This window comes from Puma concolor, chromosome D2 (assembly GCF_028749965.1).
Source record: "Puma concolor isolate L17-30 chromosome D2, mPumCon1.1.hap2, whole genome shotgun sequence".
Lineage (NCBI taxonomy): Eukaryota > Metazoa > Chordata > Mammalia > Carnivora > Felidae > Puma > Puma concolor.
Window position 1 is genome coordinate 19,647,968 of NC_141677.1, and position 19,096 is coordinate 19,667,063.

Here is a 19,096-nt window from a genome sequence, read left to right on the forward strand (position 1 = left end):
AAAGGGATTGAGTTGGTACACAGAGGTGTTTCATTAGTCCTTACTATACAGTTACCCTAAGATCCCCTTCGCCTCAAATGACATGACAGAATGCTGGTAAGGTTTTTCACGGATGCTCCTGTTCACAGACTTGCTTGTTAACCGCTTTCAATTTTACATTGGAGACAAATCTTCCCCCAAATAAATTACATTATGCAATTTGTACTAGCCAATCGATACACACAACATTTCCACCAACTACTGCTTTTTAACCATACAGACCTGTCTTCTTACAAGAATTCAAGAAGATGAAAAGGAAACCCCAGTCACACAAACACACAAAGTGTGCCTAGAACACACAGCATGTGCACAAATTGAGAACCGCCGTGGCTAGGCACACCGTTTCAGCTTCGGTTTTGTCCTTCTCCAATATGCAGTTGAGGACCTTGAGCACCTCCGCCTCACTGGACACGCCGGCCGGAGTCTTCGCCTATCGCCGTATGACTGTTTTTTGAAGAGCTCTCTCGTGCCTGGAGACGAGGAACTCCAAATGTTCCAGCAGCAGCTGGCGGGAGAGGCAAAAGGAAAACCGTGTTTCAAGAACACCTTCAATTCCGGGCCTCAAGTTCACCAAATGCAAAACCAAGTCTGAATCCCTTCAATTCAGTTCCCAGGTAGGGAGCCGTCCCCGCCAATGTGTTAAAAGAGCCTTACTCCTCCTCACGGATCAAACAAGGTTTGAGAACAATAGGTCCCAGCCAACTCCACGGGGACATTGCGGACAAGGGGAGTGAATGGTGTCCCGTGTTTGAAGACACTGGCAGTGCGCCTACTGACCCTGGTGTTGTTTCTCTCCGCCTTCAGGTTGGCGATCTCCTCCTCTCTCTGCACGAGCTGCTCCCTGCAGGTGTGGAGCTCTGCAGCGAGAGCTGCACACTCCTGGGGTCGGAGAGGGGACAAAAGTGGAGAGACACAGGGGGTCTTTACCAGAGCACACCAGGCCTCCGTGGCCCTCCAGAGGCCCAGCACCCACCGCCCTCAAGTAGCATCACACACACCAGTCCCCTCCTCACCACCCACAGGAGTCCCGGGGATTTTCGGAGGGACCGACACTCAAGGGGACGGACATTTTCAGGTGCCTGGCAGGTCTAGGACTCAGGAACTCTGCTGACTCGGGAGCAAGCGGCCGAGAAGCCTCCTGCCCATCCGCAGCCTCTGGCCTCGTCTGCCAAGCAGGCTTGTGGAGCGGCAGTGGGGAAAGGCTGACGGTACTCAAAAGCTGCTGTCTTAGCCTGAACCCCTGGCTCAATCAGACTCAACCACACCCAATGGACTTTTCAAAAATGATGGTAGGACTCTTGACAAAAGGGCGAGTTTACGACTTCTTTCCTTAGTCAAGCAGGAAATATTATGGAGGAAGGGTTTCTGAGGAGAGTGATGCCAGGGCCCACCACCCCGCGTGGGGCTTCTCTCACGCCAATACTGAGCGCCCGCCCAGGACATGGCGTACAGGTGGGCTCCAAGGAGGTGGACGCACACTCTCCAGTCAGTCGAGCGCAGAGCCCGGTGCAGGGCTCAATCCCTGAACCATGACATCATGACCTGAGCTGAAACCAAGAGTCAGACGCTTAATGCCCTGAGACACCCAGGCGCCCCAGAGCTTTTGTCTCTGTAGGACAAACGAGGGGATAAACGTTCACTTAACAACTGACATTCCAAATAAGGAGAGTTGTTGATTTCAGCAATTCTGGAAAATCCAAGTACAAACTGGTGACACACTTCAATTTCTTTCATAAAGTAGCCCTTTCCAAATCAACGGGAATGTTACCACAGAACTGACCACGTTCCTTGCAATCTGACTTGACAAGGTGAACCCACAGAAGCCTATCTGATCCTTGATGTAGGACTGTGCAGGCCCGTTTCTATGTGGGGATTTTTGTTCCAATAAATGCATTGGAAACTCTTCTGGAGATGTGTGACATTTGGAAAGACTGGCAGATGAGCTGAGCAGCTACGAAGTATCAAACCTAGTAAGTAAAAGGGAGGCCACCAGTGCATGAAATATACGCAGATACTAGGCTATTAGAGCATTTCCTCCCCGAAAACATACACAAACCTACTCTGACAAGATAAAACGTATCATTTTGCACACAGAAACTGACCGTACCTACATGGTGCCATTTGCAGTCAAGAGAAAGGCAAACAAATGTGGAGACGCAGGATTAAGTCCTAACCGCATAACACGAGCTGTAGCAGACGCTGTCCTCTGGGGGAAGTGTGCACCACCTCCTGTTGCTCTTGAGGTCCCCTCAGGTGTTGCACGAATCCACGAATCTGCTACTCAGCTCTTGGTAAGCACTTCCTTTCTCCAGTACATCAAGCACCACAGGAGAAGTGATTTCTCAGGGTTCCTGCGTCATTTTCACCGCGTTAAGGGCAATACCATGAACCTTAATTACAGCCTGGGACCCGTTCGAAGTGTGCCCAGGGATGCCGGACGTGCTCCCGCGATGCAGAGAAGACTCATGGTGTGACAAGAAAAGGCTGAATGGCCTGACATGTACTGAGGTCCACAGCTGCAGCTGCCAGCCGGCCAGCGTGAGGACCACGGAGGCACAAAGAAAGGGAAAGTCTCGAAGCTCTCTCCCTGCGGCGACCCCAGCACATGCAAAAACCTGGTGCTACTGGTGAGACATCTTTGTGTCTGGTGCGGAAGATGTGGCATCTCTGTGGATGTAGGACTGCTGTGAGACGGGCACACCTGCCGACGCAACTCAAACTGCAAGACAAGTGAAGACCTGACATCACGACGTAAGGCAGAAGGAAGGGAAGGATCGAAAACTGGCACATTTCAATGCAGGCACAGGATAGCTTGGTGATTTTAGAAAGGGGTTTGGCTTTGAAAATGGTCCAGACGCTAGGAGAAGCAGCTTCCACCACGAAGAAGAAGGACACAGTTTCCCAGACGCCCCAGAGAAGATTGCAGAGAAGCAGGAACTACCATCCACCGCATGTCAACCACTCCAACGCAAAAAGTGAAAACCCAAGAAAATCAGTTGAGGAGACCATGGCTGCCTGCACGGGTTTTTCATGCAGCAGGAGGTGCCCTGTCGGGGGGAAAATGCCACAAACGACATTTATTCACGAGAAAGACAAGTGAGCACCAAGATGTTGGGTAGGAAGGGGTGAAGCAGCTACCGAATGAGCGGCTACAGGTGGGGGTGTGAGCAGGGCGGCTGGCCCTGTGTAGGAAGCTCACCCCAGGGTCCTGAAGGCAACAAGTGCCAGTGGCCAGTGGTCTGGCTGCACAACCAGAGCCCTTGCCCTGGGGCAGTTCCATCCCGGCTCTGTCCCTCAACTCAGGAAGTACACTGAAAGCAAGGGACTGTCCTCCAAAGTTCTTCTGACATTGGACAATGTCCTGGCCACCCAGAACCCCACGGGTCACCACCAAACGTGTCTTGGCGGCTCACTCGCTCCGGAGCGCAGCGGGTCTAAGTGAGCCTGCGGACCAGGGGCCACGAGGACCTGTGAGGTTCATGACACAGGCACGTTACAAGAAGGACAGTCAATGCTACCAAAGAGAACCGCCACAGAGGGAACATTATGAAAGTCAGGAAGATGCCAAGGGACGTTACAAAAAACTCTGGGGAAACCGTCAAGCCCAACACAATCAAGAAATCCCTGCTAGAGATGACTGTCCATACGACGTGCGTGATTTCCAGGACCTATGACACAGCCAATCAGGAAACTCATGAATGACACTGTGCATATGGCAAAAAGAAAAAAAAAGAAAAAGAAAAAGAAAAAGAAAAAGAAAAAGAAAAAGAGTTGGGGGATGCAGGGATTCAAAATGCGTATCCTACAGAAGGTCACGAGCACAGAGAAAAGCCCAGAGGAGGTCACAGAAGAAGACAGCACAGAGAGGAGATCTGGTGAAGCAGACGGAGGGCGAGGAAGGCGGGACGGAAGTGTCATCGCTGGAAAGCACGCTGCCACCAGGAGTGATCCGGCAGAGTCTCGGCTCCTTTCCCACATGGACCCTTCCATGACAAGGGCGCTGGGACTAAAGCCAGCCAGCCGTCTATGGAAACACTGGCCAGGAACAGAAAGGCCCTTCTGGAAAGCTGCACAGACAGTGCCCGCCTCCACCCCCATACCGCCAGGCCCCAAGGCCCAAGACAGCCCCATCTAGCGGGTCCCCCCCACCCCATGCATGTCTGCATATCAGCACATTTGTGAGGACCCACCCCCACTTTCCAGACAGCAAATCCTCACCAAGGTGCTCAGTGAACCACTTCGCCTGCCATGCACATGTCTGTGCGTGAAAATCGAGGGAGCATGCAGCCAGGCCACCCGGGACGCATGTGTGTCACCACCACCTAAGCGTTCATCAGGAGGAACGTCGTGTGCGAGACTTGTGTGCACTTGGACAGCCTATCCTCACACGGGCATAAGGGCAGTAAGATCTGACATAAAGACAGGCAAGCTCCACGCCACAGGACCCACGGCCCAGCAGGGAGAGGGAAGAGCAGGAGAGAGGCAAAGCCATCTCCCTGGCTTCTGACCACCGGACCAGGGAGCAAGCTGCTCTGTTCCCAGGAGGAGGCACAGGTGGGGGGGGCAGGGTGGTGGCCCGTGTGGAACTCAAAGAGCCCACAGTCCGCCCAGATGGAGCTTCACTACGAGGTGCTTGGAAAGGCGTCCGGGAGACAGAGTGGCGTGCATGAAGGAGAACACAGGGCAGCCGGACCTCCCAAGGAAAACCGCCTCCCCGAGTCTGACCCACGCCGACCCATGGCACAAAACGGCCATCCTGCAGCCGCACTGTGCACACGTTCCCCCTATTCCACCGAACCACACACTCCCATGCCCTTCTATTGCTCTCCGTAAAACCGCATACGTCTCTGGGCGAGGTAACTGCAGCACATAGGGTTCAGCACCTAATACCGTGCCTGCCATGCACTCCAGAACAGGTGAATACTTTAGTGTACGCCCTGTACCCACACACGTAAAATTACACACGCTGCTTTTAAACATTACGCAGTTCTGTAAAGGATATAAAGACGCACACTGTCCTGTGCTTTATGTGATGGGTGATGTGAGGGGCTTGTACCTGTTGCCTAAAACACGAATCTTAGAGCTCAACCCACACATTAGAAGGAGCCACTCTACCCAATGACGTCTACACTGCATCCATTCTTGTCTCCTCCCCCAACCCACTATCCACACAGAACCAGCACCAGCTTTCAAAACATTCAAATCCATCATGCCAGTCCTTCCCCCTGAGGACACAACGACCCCAGGCCCTTATCGGAAAACCCAACTCCTTACGGGGTAGGTTCCGTCCCAACGCCAGCTGCCTGGTGCCTCACCTGGCTCCGCTTCCGCTTCCATCGCTCACAACAAAGCCAAGCTCCTCCTTGACCCCGGCCTTTGGCCTCGGAGTCAGACTGCTGGGAGAGTGCTCGGTCAGCCTCAGCTCCCGAGCGACCTCTCCGGAAAAGGCCTTTCCGGAACCACAGTGCGCAAGTCAGCGACATTTGCTCCTAACCCCTTCACTCGCCCAGATACACTCTTCTCAGATGTGCCTCCACCACCCTCTCCGAGGAGCACAGCAGCCAGAGCCTGGCGACCACAATGGTGCAGAGTCACAAAAGGGCTCAACAAGGGTGGGTGGTTGTGTCTCTGCAGATGATTCGGGTGCACCAACACAGAAGCCCTTTTTGTGGGGGCTACACCGTACACATACAGACATCATAAGGACTCTAAACCCGTATCTTTCTATAATAACACTGAATGTAAATGGACCAAATGCGCCAACCAAAAGACACAGGGTATCAGAATGGATAAAAAAAACAAGACCCATCTATTTGCTGTCTACAAGAGACTCATTTTAGCCCTGAGGACACCTGTAGATGGAGAGTGAGGGGATGGAGAACTAGTTATCATGCTACTGGAAGCCAAAAGAAAGCTGGAGTAGCCATACTTGTATCAGACAAACTAGACTTTCAATCAAAGGCTGTAACAAGAGCTGAAGAAGGGCATTTGAGAATAATTACAGGGCCTATCCATCAGGAAGAGCTAACAATTATAAATGTCTATGCGCCGAATACAGGAGCCCCCAAATATAGAAAACAATTCCTCATAAACACGAGCAGCCTTATTGATAAGAACGTGGTCATTGCAGGGGACTTTAACACTCCACTGACAGAAATGGATAGATCATCTAGACACACGGTCAATAAAGAAACAAGGGCCCTGAAGGATACATTGGATCAGACGGACTTGACACATATATTTAGAACTCTGCATCCCAAAGCAACAGAATATACTTTCTTCTGGAGTGCACATGGAACTTTCTCCAAGATACGTCATATACTGGGTCACAAAGCAGCCCTTCATAAGTATACAAGAATTGAAATTATACCATGCATACTTTCAGACCACAAGGCTGTGAAGCTTGAAATGAACCACAGGAAAAAGTCTGGAACACCTCCCAAAGCATGGAGGTTCAAGAACACCCTACTAACGAATGAGTGGGTCAACCAGGCAATTAGAGAAGAAATTGAAAGATACATGGAAACAAACGAAAATGAAAATACAACAATCCAAACGCTTTGGGATGCAGCGAAGGCAGTCCTGAGAGGAAAATACATTGCACTCCAGGCCTATCTCCAGAAACAAGAGAAATCCCAAATACAAAATCTAACAGCACACCTAAAGGAAATAGAAGCAGAACAGCAAAGGCAGCCTAAACCCAGCAGAAGAGGAGAAATAAGAAAGAGCAGAGCAGAAATAAACAATATAGAATCTAAAAACAACCGGAGAGCAGATCAACGAAACCAAGAGTTGGTTTTTTGAAAAGAAAAACAAAATTGACAAACCTCTAGCCAGGCTTCTCAAAAAGAAAAGGGAGATGACCCAAATAGATAAAATCATGAATGAAAATGGAATTATTACAACCAACCCCTCAGAGATACAAACAATTCTCAGGGAATACTATGAAAGATTATATGCCAACAAATTGGACAACCTGGAAGAAATGGACAAATTCCTAAACACGCACACTCTTCCAAAACTCAATCAGGAGGAAAGAGAAAGCTTGAACAGACCCATCACCAGCGAAGAAATTGAATCGGTTATCAAAAATCTCCCAACAAATAAGAGTCCAGGACCAGATGGCTTCCCAGGGGAGTTCTACCAGACGTTTAAAGCAGAGATAATACCTATCCTTCTCAAGCTATTCCAAGAAATAGAAAGGGAAGGAAAACTTCCAGACTCATTCTATGAAGCCAGTATCACTTTGATGCCTAAACCAGACAGAGACCCACTAAACAAAGAGAACTACAGGCCAATATCCCTGATGAACATAGATGCAAAAATTCTCAATAAGATACTAGCAAATCGAATTCAACAGCATATAAAAAGAATTACCCACCATGAGCACGTGGGATTCATTCCTGGGATGCAGGGCTGGTTCAACGTTCGCAAATCAATCAACGTGATACATCACAGTAAGAAAAGAAAAGATAAGAACCACGTGAGCCTGTCAAGCGATGCAGAAAAGGCCTTTGACAAAATTCAGCACCCTTTCTTAATAAAAACCCTTGAGAAAGTCGGGATAGAAGGAACATACTTAAAGATTGTAAAAGCTATGTCTGAAAAGCCCACAGCTAACATCATCCTCAATGGGGAAAAACTGAGAGCTTTTTCCCTGAGATCAGGAACGCGACGGGGATGCCCACTCTCACCGCTGTTGTTTAACATAGTGTTGGAAGTTCTAGCATCAGCAATCAGACAACAAAAGGAAATCAAAGGCACCCAAATTGGCAAAGATGAAGTCAAGCTTTCCCTTTTTGCAGATGACATGATCCTATACATGGAAAATCTGACAGACTCCCCCAAAAGTCTGCTAGGCCTGATACATGAATTCAGCAAAGTTGCAGGACACAAAATCAATGTACAGAAATCAGTTGCATTCTTATACACTAACAATGAAGCAACAGAAAGACAAAGAAACTGATCCCATTTACAACTGCACCAAGAAGCATAAAATACCTAGGAATAACTCTAACCAAAGATGTAAAAGATCTGTATGCTGAAAACTATAGAAAGCTTATGAAGGTAATTGAAGAAGATATGAAGAAATGGAAAGACATTCCGTGCTCACGGATTGGAAGAATAAATATTGTCAAAATGTCAATACTACCCAAAGCTATCTACACATTCAAGGCAATCCCAATCAAAACTGCACCAGCATTCTTCTCGAAACTAGAACAAGCAATCCTAAAATTCATATGGAACCACAAAAGGCCCCGAATGGCCAAAGTAATTTTGAAGAAGAAGACCAAAGCAGGAGGCATCACAATCCCAGACTTTAGCCTCAACTGCAAAGCTGTCATCATGAAGACAGCATGGTATTGGCACAAACACAGACACATAGACCGATGGAATAGAATAGAAACCCCAGAACTAGACCCACAAACGTATGGCCAACTCATCTCTGACAAAGCAGGAAAGAACATCCAATGGAAAAAAGACAGTCTCTGTAACAAATGGTGCTGGGAGAACTGGACAGCAACATGCAGAAGGTTGAAACTAGAACACTTTCTCACACCATTCACAAAAATAAACTCAACATGGATAAAGGACCTGAATGTGAGACAGGAAACCATCAAAACCCTAGAGAGGAAAGCAGGAAAAGACCTCTCTGACCTCAGCCGTAGCTATCTCTTACTCGACACATCCCCAAAGGCAAGGGAATTAAAAGCAAAAATGAATTACTGGGATCTTATGAAGATAAAAAGCTTCTGCACAGCAAAGGAAACAACCAACAACACTAAAAGGCAAACAACGGAATGGGAAAAGATATTTGCAAATGACATATCGGACAAAGGGCTAGTATCCAAAATCTATAAAGCGCTCACCAAACTCCACACCCAAAAAACAAATAACCCACTGAACAAATGGGCAGAAAACATGAATAGACACTTCTCTGAAGAAGACATCCGGATGGCCAACAGGCACATGTAAAGGTGCTCAACGTCGCTCCTCATCAGGGAAATACAAATCAAAACCACACTCAGATATCACCTCACGCCAGTCAGAGTGGCCAAAATGAACAAATCGAGAGACTATAGATGCTGGAGAGGATGTGGAGAAACGGGAACTCTCTTGCACTGTTGGTGGGAATGCAAATTGGTGCAGCCACTCTGGTAAACAGTGTGGAGGTTCCTCAGAAAATTAAAAATACACCTACCCTATGACCCAGCAATAGCACTGCTAGGAATTTACCCTAGGGGTACAGGAGTACTGATGCATAGGGGCACTTGTACCCCAATGTTTATAGCAGCACTCTCAACAATAGCCAAATGATGGAAAGAGCCTACATGCCCATCAACTGATGAATGGATAAAGAAATTGTGGTTTATACACACAATGGAGTACTACGTGGCAATGAGAAAGAATGAAATATGGCCCTTTGGAGCACCACGGATGGAACTGGAGAGTGTTATGCTAAGTGAAATAAGCCATACAGAGAAAGACAGATACCATATGGTTTCACTCTTAGGTGGATCCTGAGAAACTTAACAGAAACCCATGGGGGAGGGGAAGAAAAAAGAAAAAAGGAGGTTAGAGTGGGAGAGAGCCAAAGCAGAAGAGACTCTTAAAAACTGAGAACAAACGGGATTGATGAGGGGTGGGAGGGAGGGGAGGGTGGGTGATGGGTATTGAGGAGGGCACCTTTTGGGATGAGCACTGGGTGTTGTATGGAAACCAATTTGACAATAAATTTCATATATTGAAAAAAAAAATAATAAACATAAAAAAATTCAACAACCTCATGCCAGTCCTTCCCCCTGAGGACACAACGACCCCAGGCCCTTATCGGAAAACCCAACTCCTTACGGGGTAGGTTCCGTCCCAACGCCAGCTGCCTGGTGCCTCACCTGGCTCCGCTTCCGCTTCCATCGCTCACAACAAAGCCAAGCTCCTCCTTGACCCCGGCCTTTGGCCTCGGAGTCAGACTGCTGGGAGAGTGCTCGGTCAGCCTCAGCTCCCGAGCGACCTCTCCGGAAAAGGCCTTTCCGGAACCACAGTGCGCAAGTCAGCGACATTTGCTCCTAACCCCTTCACTCGCCCAGATACACTCTTCTCAGATGTGCCTCCACCACCCTCTCCGAGGAGCACAGCAGCCAGAGCCTGGCGACCACAATGGTGCAGAGTCACAAAAGGGCTCAACAAGGGTGGGTGGTTGTGTCTCTGCAGATGATTCGGGTGCACCAACACAGAAGCCCTTTTTGTGGGGGCTACCCTGTACGCTTGAGGGGCATCCCCCCCCCCAGCCTGCTTCAGATTCTGGGTCTCCCTCTGTCTGCGCCTCCCCTGGCCACACACTCTGTCTCTCTAAATAGTAAATAAACATTACGAAAATTAGAATACAAACAACACTGATCAAACACTCCCAGAATAAGCGTCACTTAAGCGATCCACTTCATCTAGTTGCCCTGCCATAGCCAGCCCGTAATCACAAAGCCTGCCCTGGGCAGGCACCTGACAGGGGAGGAGGGCGGCCGTGGCAGTGGGGGATAGGGAGCTGGGAGGCTGACACCATCACCACCCCATGGACGCTGGCTGAGTGTGGGCAAACTGGATGGTCATTTTAGAAGAACGACGGGTACTAGGCAAGGACTACTGGGTTTCGTTTTCTCCTGTAACAAATGCTGAGGACCAAAATGTTTGCTATGACTTCTCAGTCTTCCCTGGCTTGCTCTTATACATGTGAGTAGCCTGTTAATCAACACATCATGAACTAGGAAAGATGAGTTCAATTTGAAGCATCTCTGAAGGCATCAAGGAGACCCCGAGGCAGTCCCAACTGGGAGGACCGAGACCCCAACAAAAGGGAAGCCCGCTGAGCCAACTCTAATGTTCAGAGTCCTCTCTCTCCCTCAAGACATGTGAGGATTCTGAATTTCCTCAGGGATTGGAGGCAAGATACCAACGAGCTGCAAAGGAAACCTAACAGAAAGGCAAGCAGAAAGTCGCAGCTAACCGAGCTCTGGACAGCACAGGGAGGCACAGAAAAGGAGCCCGGCACTCGGCAAGCACTGCCTGAGAAGCTGACCCTTCCATCATCTCATTGTGCTGTGGAGAAAATAACGGGGCTTTGGGAGCTAGCATCAAGGACGGGTCCTCGGAAATACTCCAGGCCTCCAAATGGAGACCCTGGAGGTCTACACGGGGGTGGGGGACAGCGTGAGCCCAGCTCACACGGCACCTTACAAAGACTGAGCCCCAGTCTCAACTCACTCACGCCTGAGTGGGCCCAAGAACCGCCGCACTCGGGGTGTGTGGGATGAAATGCTGAAGGAATACAAGCACACGAAGAGCCTCTATGCTTCTCCATACAGTCCAGCACAACAATAAAAACAAGAAGAAATGAAAAGACAAGATAAGACAAGACAACAAAAAGACAGAAAAGAAAAGAAAAGAAAAGAAAAGAAAAGAAAAGAAAAGAAAAAAGAAGAAAAAAGAAAAGAATAGAAAAGAAAAAAGAAAAAAATGAAAAGGAAACGAAAGGAAAGGCAAGGAAACGAAAGGAAAGGAAAGGAAAGGAAAGGAAAGGAAAGGAAAGGAAGGGAAAGGAAGGCAAAGCAAGGCAAGGAAATGAAAGGAATGCCTGGGTGGCTCAGTCGGGGAAGCATCCCACTTTGGTTCATGTCATGAACTGACGCGTTATGGTTTGAGTCTCGCGTCGGGCTCTGTGGTGACAGTGCAGAGCCTGGAGCCTGCTTTGGATTCTGTGTCTCCCACTTTGCCTCCCCCTCCCCTGTTCAAGTTTTGTCTCTACCTCTCTCTCTCTCTCAAAAGTAAATAATATTAAAACAAAATTCTTTTCATAAGAAAAGGAAAGAAACAAACAAGCAAACAAAAAAAGAGAGGCACCTGGATAGCTCAGTCTACTCGTTTAAGTGACCAACACTTGGTTTCGGCTCACGTTTGTGAGTTTGAGCCCTGTGTTGGGCTCTCTACTGAACAGAAAAGAGCCTCTCCTCAACAGTGTCTCTCTCTCCCCCGTCCTCTACCCCCACCCCTGCTCTCACTTTCTTTCTCCCTCAAAATAAATAGATAAACATAAAAAAACAAAAAACAAACAAACAGGTCATATCGACCCAAAGAAGAAAGAAGAGAAACAGACCAAGAGGAGACACATAGACTGGAGTTATTGGATGCAAAAGTCAACTGTCCAAAAACCATTCTTGACAAATGGGAAATTTTCAGAGACTCAAAACAGATTCTCCAACTGCAAATTACCAGAGCTAAAATTAAGATCTCCAGGTGCCTGAGTGGCTCAGTTGGTTAAGCATCTGACTTCAGCTCAGGTCATGATCTCGTGATTCGGGAGTTTGAGCCCCGCGTTGGGCTCTGTGCTGACAGTGCAGAGCCTGGAGCCTGCTTCGGCATCTGTGTCTCCCTCTCTCTCTGTTCTTCCCTTGCTCCCAGTCTGTCTAGCTCTCTAACACAATTAAAAGACTAAAAAATCTTGTTAATGGCATGAAGAACTCAGTCGGTGGGTTTCACATCAGACTAGACACAGGTGAATAGACTCAGTGAACTGAAAGATAGTTAGGTAAAAATATATCTAGACCATACACAGAGAAAACGTCCAGAAAATACAGAAGCCCAAAAGACACAGAAGATATGGTACAAAGGTCCAATAGGAACCCACAAAGTAGAGGAAACACAGAATGGGTAGTACCACCTCGCTACAAAGATAAGAATCAAAACTGATAAAAGAACCATGAGAGTGACTCCACAAAGAACACCCGAGGCAAAAAGATGTTAACAGTCATGAGAGGACAAAGATACCGCCTTCCATGGGACAACGACAACAACACTACCAGCTGACTCTTCAAGAACAGCAAATGAAGCCAGATGATGGATTGGCATGTATGAAAGGTGAACTAAAATAGCCACCAACCTGGAAGTCTTTACCTAACAGAAACATTCTTCACAGTGAAGGCAAAGTAAAGATGTTTTTCAGGCAAAACAGAAGCAAAAACAAAAACGGAACAACAAAAACAACACACACACACACACACACACACACACACACACCATGACTACACATCAACTACAGACACAAACTAAAAGCAATATTAAAGCAGCTCGTTGCAAAAAAGAAATGTAGTCTCTGACAGAAATATGAAAAAACAAGGCTTGCAGAACAAAGGGTAACTATGAGAACAAACCTTAACAAGCATTAAGTGCACGAAACAATGACATCAACGCCAAAATCCATCTAAGACTAAAAAATATTAGCCAACAAAAGGTGAAGGGGAGTTCAGTGTGGTTCAAGTGTCCAAGAAAAGAGCAGGGGCGCCTGGGTAGCTCAGTCAGTTGAGTGTCCGACATTGCTCAGGTCACGATGTCACCTTTTGTGAGTTGGAGCCCCGCATCAGAGTCTGTGCGGATGGCTGAGAGCCTGGAGCCTGCATCAGATTCTGTGTCTCCCTTTCTGCTCTGCCCCTCACCCGATTGTATTATGTCTCTCTCAAAACACAAATAAATCTTAAAACAAAGAAAAACTAAGAGGAGAGAGCAGTGTCAGGGAAGCAGTACAAGTCCTGAATCAGGCAGGGGTCAGTTTAAAATGCACCTGCCTCTAGAAATAGATATAGTCCAATTACCTAACAGATCAGTGTACAATTAAAAACTCCCTCCTACTTCTAAAGGAAGGCTAGAGACCAAAAGAACACACAACAGCTGGGACAAAGAAGAAACTAGTAATACAGTACGTGTAAACTAACATATCAGTCATTACATGTGCACAAATACTCCAAGGAAAAGTTTGAGTGTCAAATTCATTAGAAGGAAACTAAGCATACGCTGGTCACAAAGGTACACCCTAAAACGTAAGATCACAGACAGGTGGAAGGAAAAGATCCCCAGGCAAACCCAACCGAACAGAAAACTGATGTGACCACTGGGACCCTCCAATAAACTAACCTCTATAGCAAAAAGCTCTACTAGAGATCAAGAGGAACATTTCACGATGGAAGTTCCATTTACCAGGAACACAAGACTTCTAACCTTGCATATACCCGATAACGCAATCTCGAAATACAGAAAAATTGACAAACATAGAAAAGGGAAAAGAGCCACATCCATAAGCATTATGGGAGACTTAACGATACATCTCTCAGTATCTGACAGAACTGACGACAACAGAAAAATCAAAGGAGTGGGACGGGGCTGTCCAATATGCGGTCACGTGCTTTATTGCAAGTCCTTGAAATGCGGCTCCTCAAAGTGCGACGTGTGGAAAGTATATAATGCACACCACATTTTAAAGACAATGTGATAAAAGAGAACGCAAAAGCATTCATTAGTCTCCCTCACGCTGGCTATACACTGAAATGATATTTTGGATATACCTGTTAGTAATATTATTAAACTCATTCTCGCCTATTCCTTACTTGCTTTAAAGTGGTCACTAAAATCTGAATTCTGTCATTAACAAACTTCATCTAACGTATAAATAAGAGAATACTGCATTCCCCCCAATACACATTATTTGCACGTGGCCAAGGAAGAGTTCATGAAAACGAATATATGCCAGGCCATTAGGAAAGTGAACTCATCTGAAAGGACTGAAATACTGCAGGGCATATTTAGGGATCGCATTAGATTAACAGTTCATTTACCCCAACAATTCATCACGCCCACAGTGATGGGATGAAGACAGGGAGACTTCCAGTGATGACCAGTCCTGGGCGGCTGAGAGAGCACCATCACCCCTGCCACCACTTGAGGACAGGGAGGAGTAGGCTGTCGATGAACCAGGAAGCTGACTCTCACCTGACCCTGAATCTGCAGATGCCTTGATCTTGAGAACTTCCCAGTCTCCTCAACTATAGGAAAGAAGCTTCTGTGCTTATTAGGCAGCCAGTCTATGGAATTTTGTTACAATCACCCAAAAACACTGAGACAGATACCTTCATGGAATTCAGCTAGAAATCAGCACAAAGAGAACGAGAGAATCCCCCGAAACATCAAGATGTGTTATGCTCCTAAACATTGTGACGAATTAAGAAAAAGATACCACAGTGAAAGTTAGAAAATAGTTTCACATAAAAGATAATAAACATTTAGCTTATCAAAACTTGTAAGATCATTAAAGGTGTGCTTAAAGGGAGACTCATACCTTTAGAATACATATATCATAGGGATAGCTCAGTTGCTTGGTGACCAACTCTTGATTTTCGCTCAGGGTATGATCCCACGGCCACAAGATCGATCCCCAGCCTGGCTCCACACTGAGTGAGGAGCCTGCTTGAGATTCTATCTCTCTCTGTCTCTCTCTCTCTCTCTCTCCCTCTGCCCCTCTGCCCTGCTCATGCTCTCATTCTAAAATGAATCAACACACTAATAAGCAAATAAATACAATACACATACTGGAAAAGGACAAAGGCTAAAAATCAAATGAAGGATTTAGTTCCAGAACTACAAGATGGGACAGCAAACAATCACCAAGTAGATGGAAAAAAAAAAGGGGCAGAAATCAGTGCTGCAGGAAACAAATAATAACTGACAGAAATAAAAAAAAAAAAAAGCGCCCAAGTTGGTTCTATGAAAAAGAAACAAAGCACAAAGTACCAATAGCAAGAAGTTCTAAAGCAAATATCACACCAGATGCTGCAGATAGGAGGGATATTAGAAACCAGTTGACACTTACTCCTTGGAAAGTTTGGGAGGTCTGAGCAAATTACAAGAAAACAAAATGCCTTATCTAAATAGACACGAGAAGATATGGGAAATCAGAAAAATCCTATTTCCACTTAAGAAAGGAATCTGCAATGAAAACCCTTCTCACAAGGAAAACCCTACACCAGCTGTTGGCCTAGCACTTCTTCCCAAAAGTAAAGAACACACACAAAAACTCTTCTGGGAAAGCACAAGGAGTGCTTCTTCCTACGTTGTTTTAGGAGGCCAGCACGACCTTAATCCCCAACCCCAGCATGGACAGCACAAGAGGGTGCAAGGGAACACCCACCTCTCTCTTGAATACACATGCAAGAATGCAAAGCACACTATTTACAAATGGAATCCAGTGAACAGAGAATGCATAGACATCAGGGTTGGATTATTCTAGAAGGGCAAAAGTTGTTTTAAGTAAAACCACAACATTGAAACAAATCACTTGTCCCCAAAATGCACAAAACACATTTCAGAAAACTTAGTATTATTATTTCTTTGATGATTGTTAAAAAATCAGAGCAAACTAAAAATAGAGGAGAATTTTCATGTTTTGATCCAACTATCTACCAGGAACGCAACGGCAGGTGTCATACGTAGTGGTAAAATACTGAACTCTTTGGGGCACCTGAGTGGCTTCTAGTCGGTGAAGCGTCTGACTCTTGATTTCAGCTCAGGCCACGATCTCACGGTTCATGAGTTCAAGCCTCGCATCAGACTCTGTGCTGACAGGGAGGAGTCTGCTTGGGATCCACTCTCTTTCCCATCTCTCACTCCCCTTCCCATGCACGCTCTCGAAATCAATAAAGAAAGAAACTTTAAAAAATATTAAGTATACACACAATTATGAAACCCTTCTCTCTCGTATCTGGAAGGAGACAAGGACACCTACTCTCACCACTTCCATTCAACACAGTACTGGAGGCCCTAGCCAATCCAAGGCAAGAAACATACAAATGGTTCTACTATTGGAAAGAAAAAAAAAGAAACTTACCAAAAGGCAACACAGAGAAGGAAAGGCAGACAGACACAAGAATGTGAAAACCTCTGCCACTCACAGATGTATTCCACACACATACAAAGAACTCATTCAAATCAACAAAAACCAAAACACACAACCTAATCACAAAGTGGCTTCCAAAAGGCAATTATTTCACAAAAGAAACACGTAAGTGGCCAAGACACACACGGGGGCGGGTCCCACGAATACACCTTACCTCCCAGCACCTGAGCCCCAGCAACCAGCTAACACACGAGAAGAGGCAGTACCAGGCATCAGCCAGCCCCGAGCTCCCACACGCTGTTGCTCGAGGGGGACAGACACGTGCCACCACTCACGCCCTGCTCCTCCATGGCAACCCAATACGGTGCATGTGGATCTGCAGGCAGCCTCTGCACAAACCGGAGCACCCACGGGAGAAAGAATAAACCGTGCTGTCCTCACACACTGGGCTTTCGACGCCAGGGGAGGACCAGCAGAGCCACGCAAGGAAAGCAGGCGCGTTGCGCACACACAGCGCTCAAGGGTTGGCTCAACACGAAGCGAAGAACAAGCCAAAGCCATCGCTGGTGAAAGTCAAGACCGTGGTTACCTTTGGGGGACGTTCGGTGGGAGTCAGTAGGAGTTAGGAAGCACGGTAAGGTTCCATTTCTTCATCCAGGTGGTGGTTCCAAGAATGTGTTCGCTGAGTGAAAGATACGGAAGATCAGCTGAAAGTAGTGGTCTAGGACGTTCCAAACATCCACCGCGTGCCACACAAAAAGGCAGCTCTGGGACGGCGGCGGCGGCTGCGGCTTCGGCGGCGGCGGCGGCGGCTTCGGCAGCGGCTTCGGCGGCGGGGGCGGCTGGGGCTGCGGCTGAGGCGGTGGCGGCTGCAGGCAGGCTGGCAGGCAGGCTAGCAGGATGGCAGGAAGGCAGGCAGGTAGTCAGGCCCGAGCGTGCATGGGAGAAGCTCGGCACCCGCTTGGCTGAGGCGGCGGCGGCGGCGGCTGCGGCGGCTGCGGCAGCGGCGGCGGCGGCGGCTGAGGCGGCTGCGGCTGAGGCCGCGGCTGAGTTGGCGGCGGCAGCTACGGCGGCGGGGGCGGCGGCGGCGGCGGCTGCGTCCGAGGCTGGGACGGCGGCGGTGGCTGTGGCTGCGGCGGCTGCGGCTGAAGCGGTGGCGGCGGTGGCGGCGGCTGCCGCCGAGGCTTGGGCGGCAGCGGCGGCGGTGGCTTCGGCGGCGGGGGCTGCAGCTGAGGCGGCTGCGGCTGCAGGCAGGCTGGCAGGCAGGCTAGCAGGCTGGCAGGAAGGCAGGCAGGTAGTCAGGCCCGAGCATGCAAGGGAGAAGCGGGGCACCCGCTTGGCTGGGACGCGCGAAGCAGGCTCTTGAAGCGCCCACAGGCAGCCGCTGGCTGTTCGGTCATACCAGCCAGAAGGCGCCTGACCCCGTCTTCTCTGGGAAGCTAAGCAGGGTCAAGCCTGCTTACCACTTGGATGGGAGTCGGCCTGGGAATACCGGGTGCTGTAGGCCTTGGCCTTTTAAGCCTTTGGCCTCCTTCACCTCTCCTCTGGCGCCCGCCGCCCGTCCCCCCTCCCTGCCTGCGTCCCTGTCTGCCCAGGGAGCGGCGCTGCTGGGGCCAAACACGTCCCAGCCACTGCTCGCTCAGCCCCTCCCAGGCCAGCAAGGCGGCCGTGGCTGGCCCGACCCCGCCCCGTCTCGCCCCCCCCCACCCCCCCGTGCCCGCACACACCAGGGCACTACAAAGGGGCACACTCCCCACTCCCGGTACCCGGCCAAACCCCACTGCAGCGACTGGAAGCCACAGTCCAGCTGTGCACCTTTCCTGACACACCACCCAAACCCACACCCGATCCGAGGGGTTGTTACTGTGTGGGCGGAACCGGAGGCTGGCGTCTGGGGGCTGGGGGTGGGGGCTGGGTGGGTGGATACAAGAACCCAGGAGGGAGCGGAGAGGCCATGCGACTCCAGACTCCGCATCCGCCACAGCCCTGGGCCCCCTGGGTCCTGGACCTCTTCCCTCCCTCCAGCCCTCATCCCCAGGGCCCCTGGCATTTCACCAGGCCCAGCTAAGGCAGCGGCCTCGGGCTGGTGATGGTGTCTGGGGGCGCTGGGGGCTCCGGGTGGGTATGCCCCAGGTGGGGCAGACGGGAGGGAAAGGCCTGGTGGCTGGCGGCCCTCGCCCCAGGGCTGGGGAGGAGGCGCTGAGATACCAGCGGGGCGGGCCCGGAAGGCACGACTGGCCTGATGCCCCAAGCTCGCTCCACCCACTTCCCAGTGACTAGCCCAGCGTGGTGTGGTGCCTGGCTGCGAGGTGCCTTGCGGTGCGGTTCGGGATGGAAGCGGAGGCGGAA

General features: G+C 49.1%; 1 protein-coding gene across 1 annotated transcript; it reads right to left on the bottom strand.

Annotated features, from left to right (window-relative positions):
• Nucleotides 1-97: 97 nt before the first annotated feature.
• On the bottom strand, nucleotides 98-5,800 carry LOC147575921 (liprin-alpha-1-like). Its single transcript, XM_086679738.1, has 3 exons — nucleotides 5,355-5,800; nucleotides 817-918; nucleotides 98-544 (listed from the first exon to the last, which is right to left on the bottom strand). The coding sequence occupies exons 1-3, from the start codon at nucleotides 5,520-5,522 to the stop codon at nucleotides 470-472; spliced, it is 345 nt and encodes a 114-aa protein (XP_086535864.1). The 5' UTR covers nucleotides 5,523-5,800; the 3' UTR covers nucleotides 98-469.
• Nucleotides 5,801-19,096: the final 13,296 nt, after the last annotated feature.

Excerpts from the sequence above, each read along its gene's own strand:
- LOC147575921 (XM_086679738.1), bottom strand. The coding sequence starts at position 5,522 with ATGTCGCTGACTTGCGCACTGTGGTTCCGGAAAGGCCTTTTCCGGAGA. Across the intron at positions 919-5,354 it reads GGAAGCGGAAGCGGAGCCAG|GAGTGTGCAGCTCTCGCTGC; the intron begins GTGAGGCACCAG and ends CTCCGACCCCAG. Across the intron at positions 545-816 it reads CGGAGAGAAACAACACCAGG|CTGCTGCTGGAACATTTGGA; the intron begins GTCAGTAGGCGC and ends CTCTCCCGCCAG.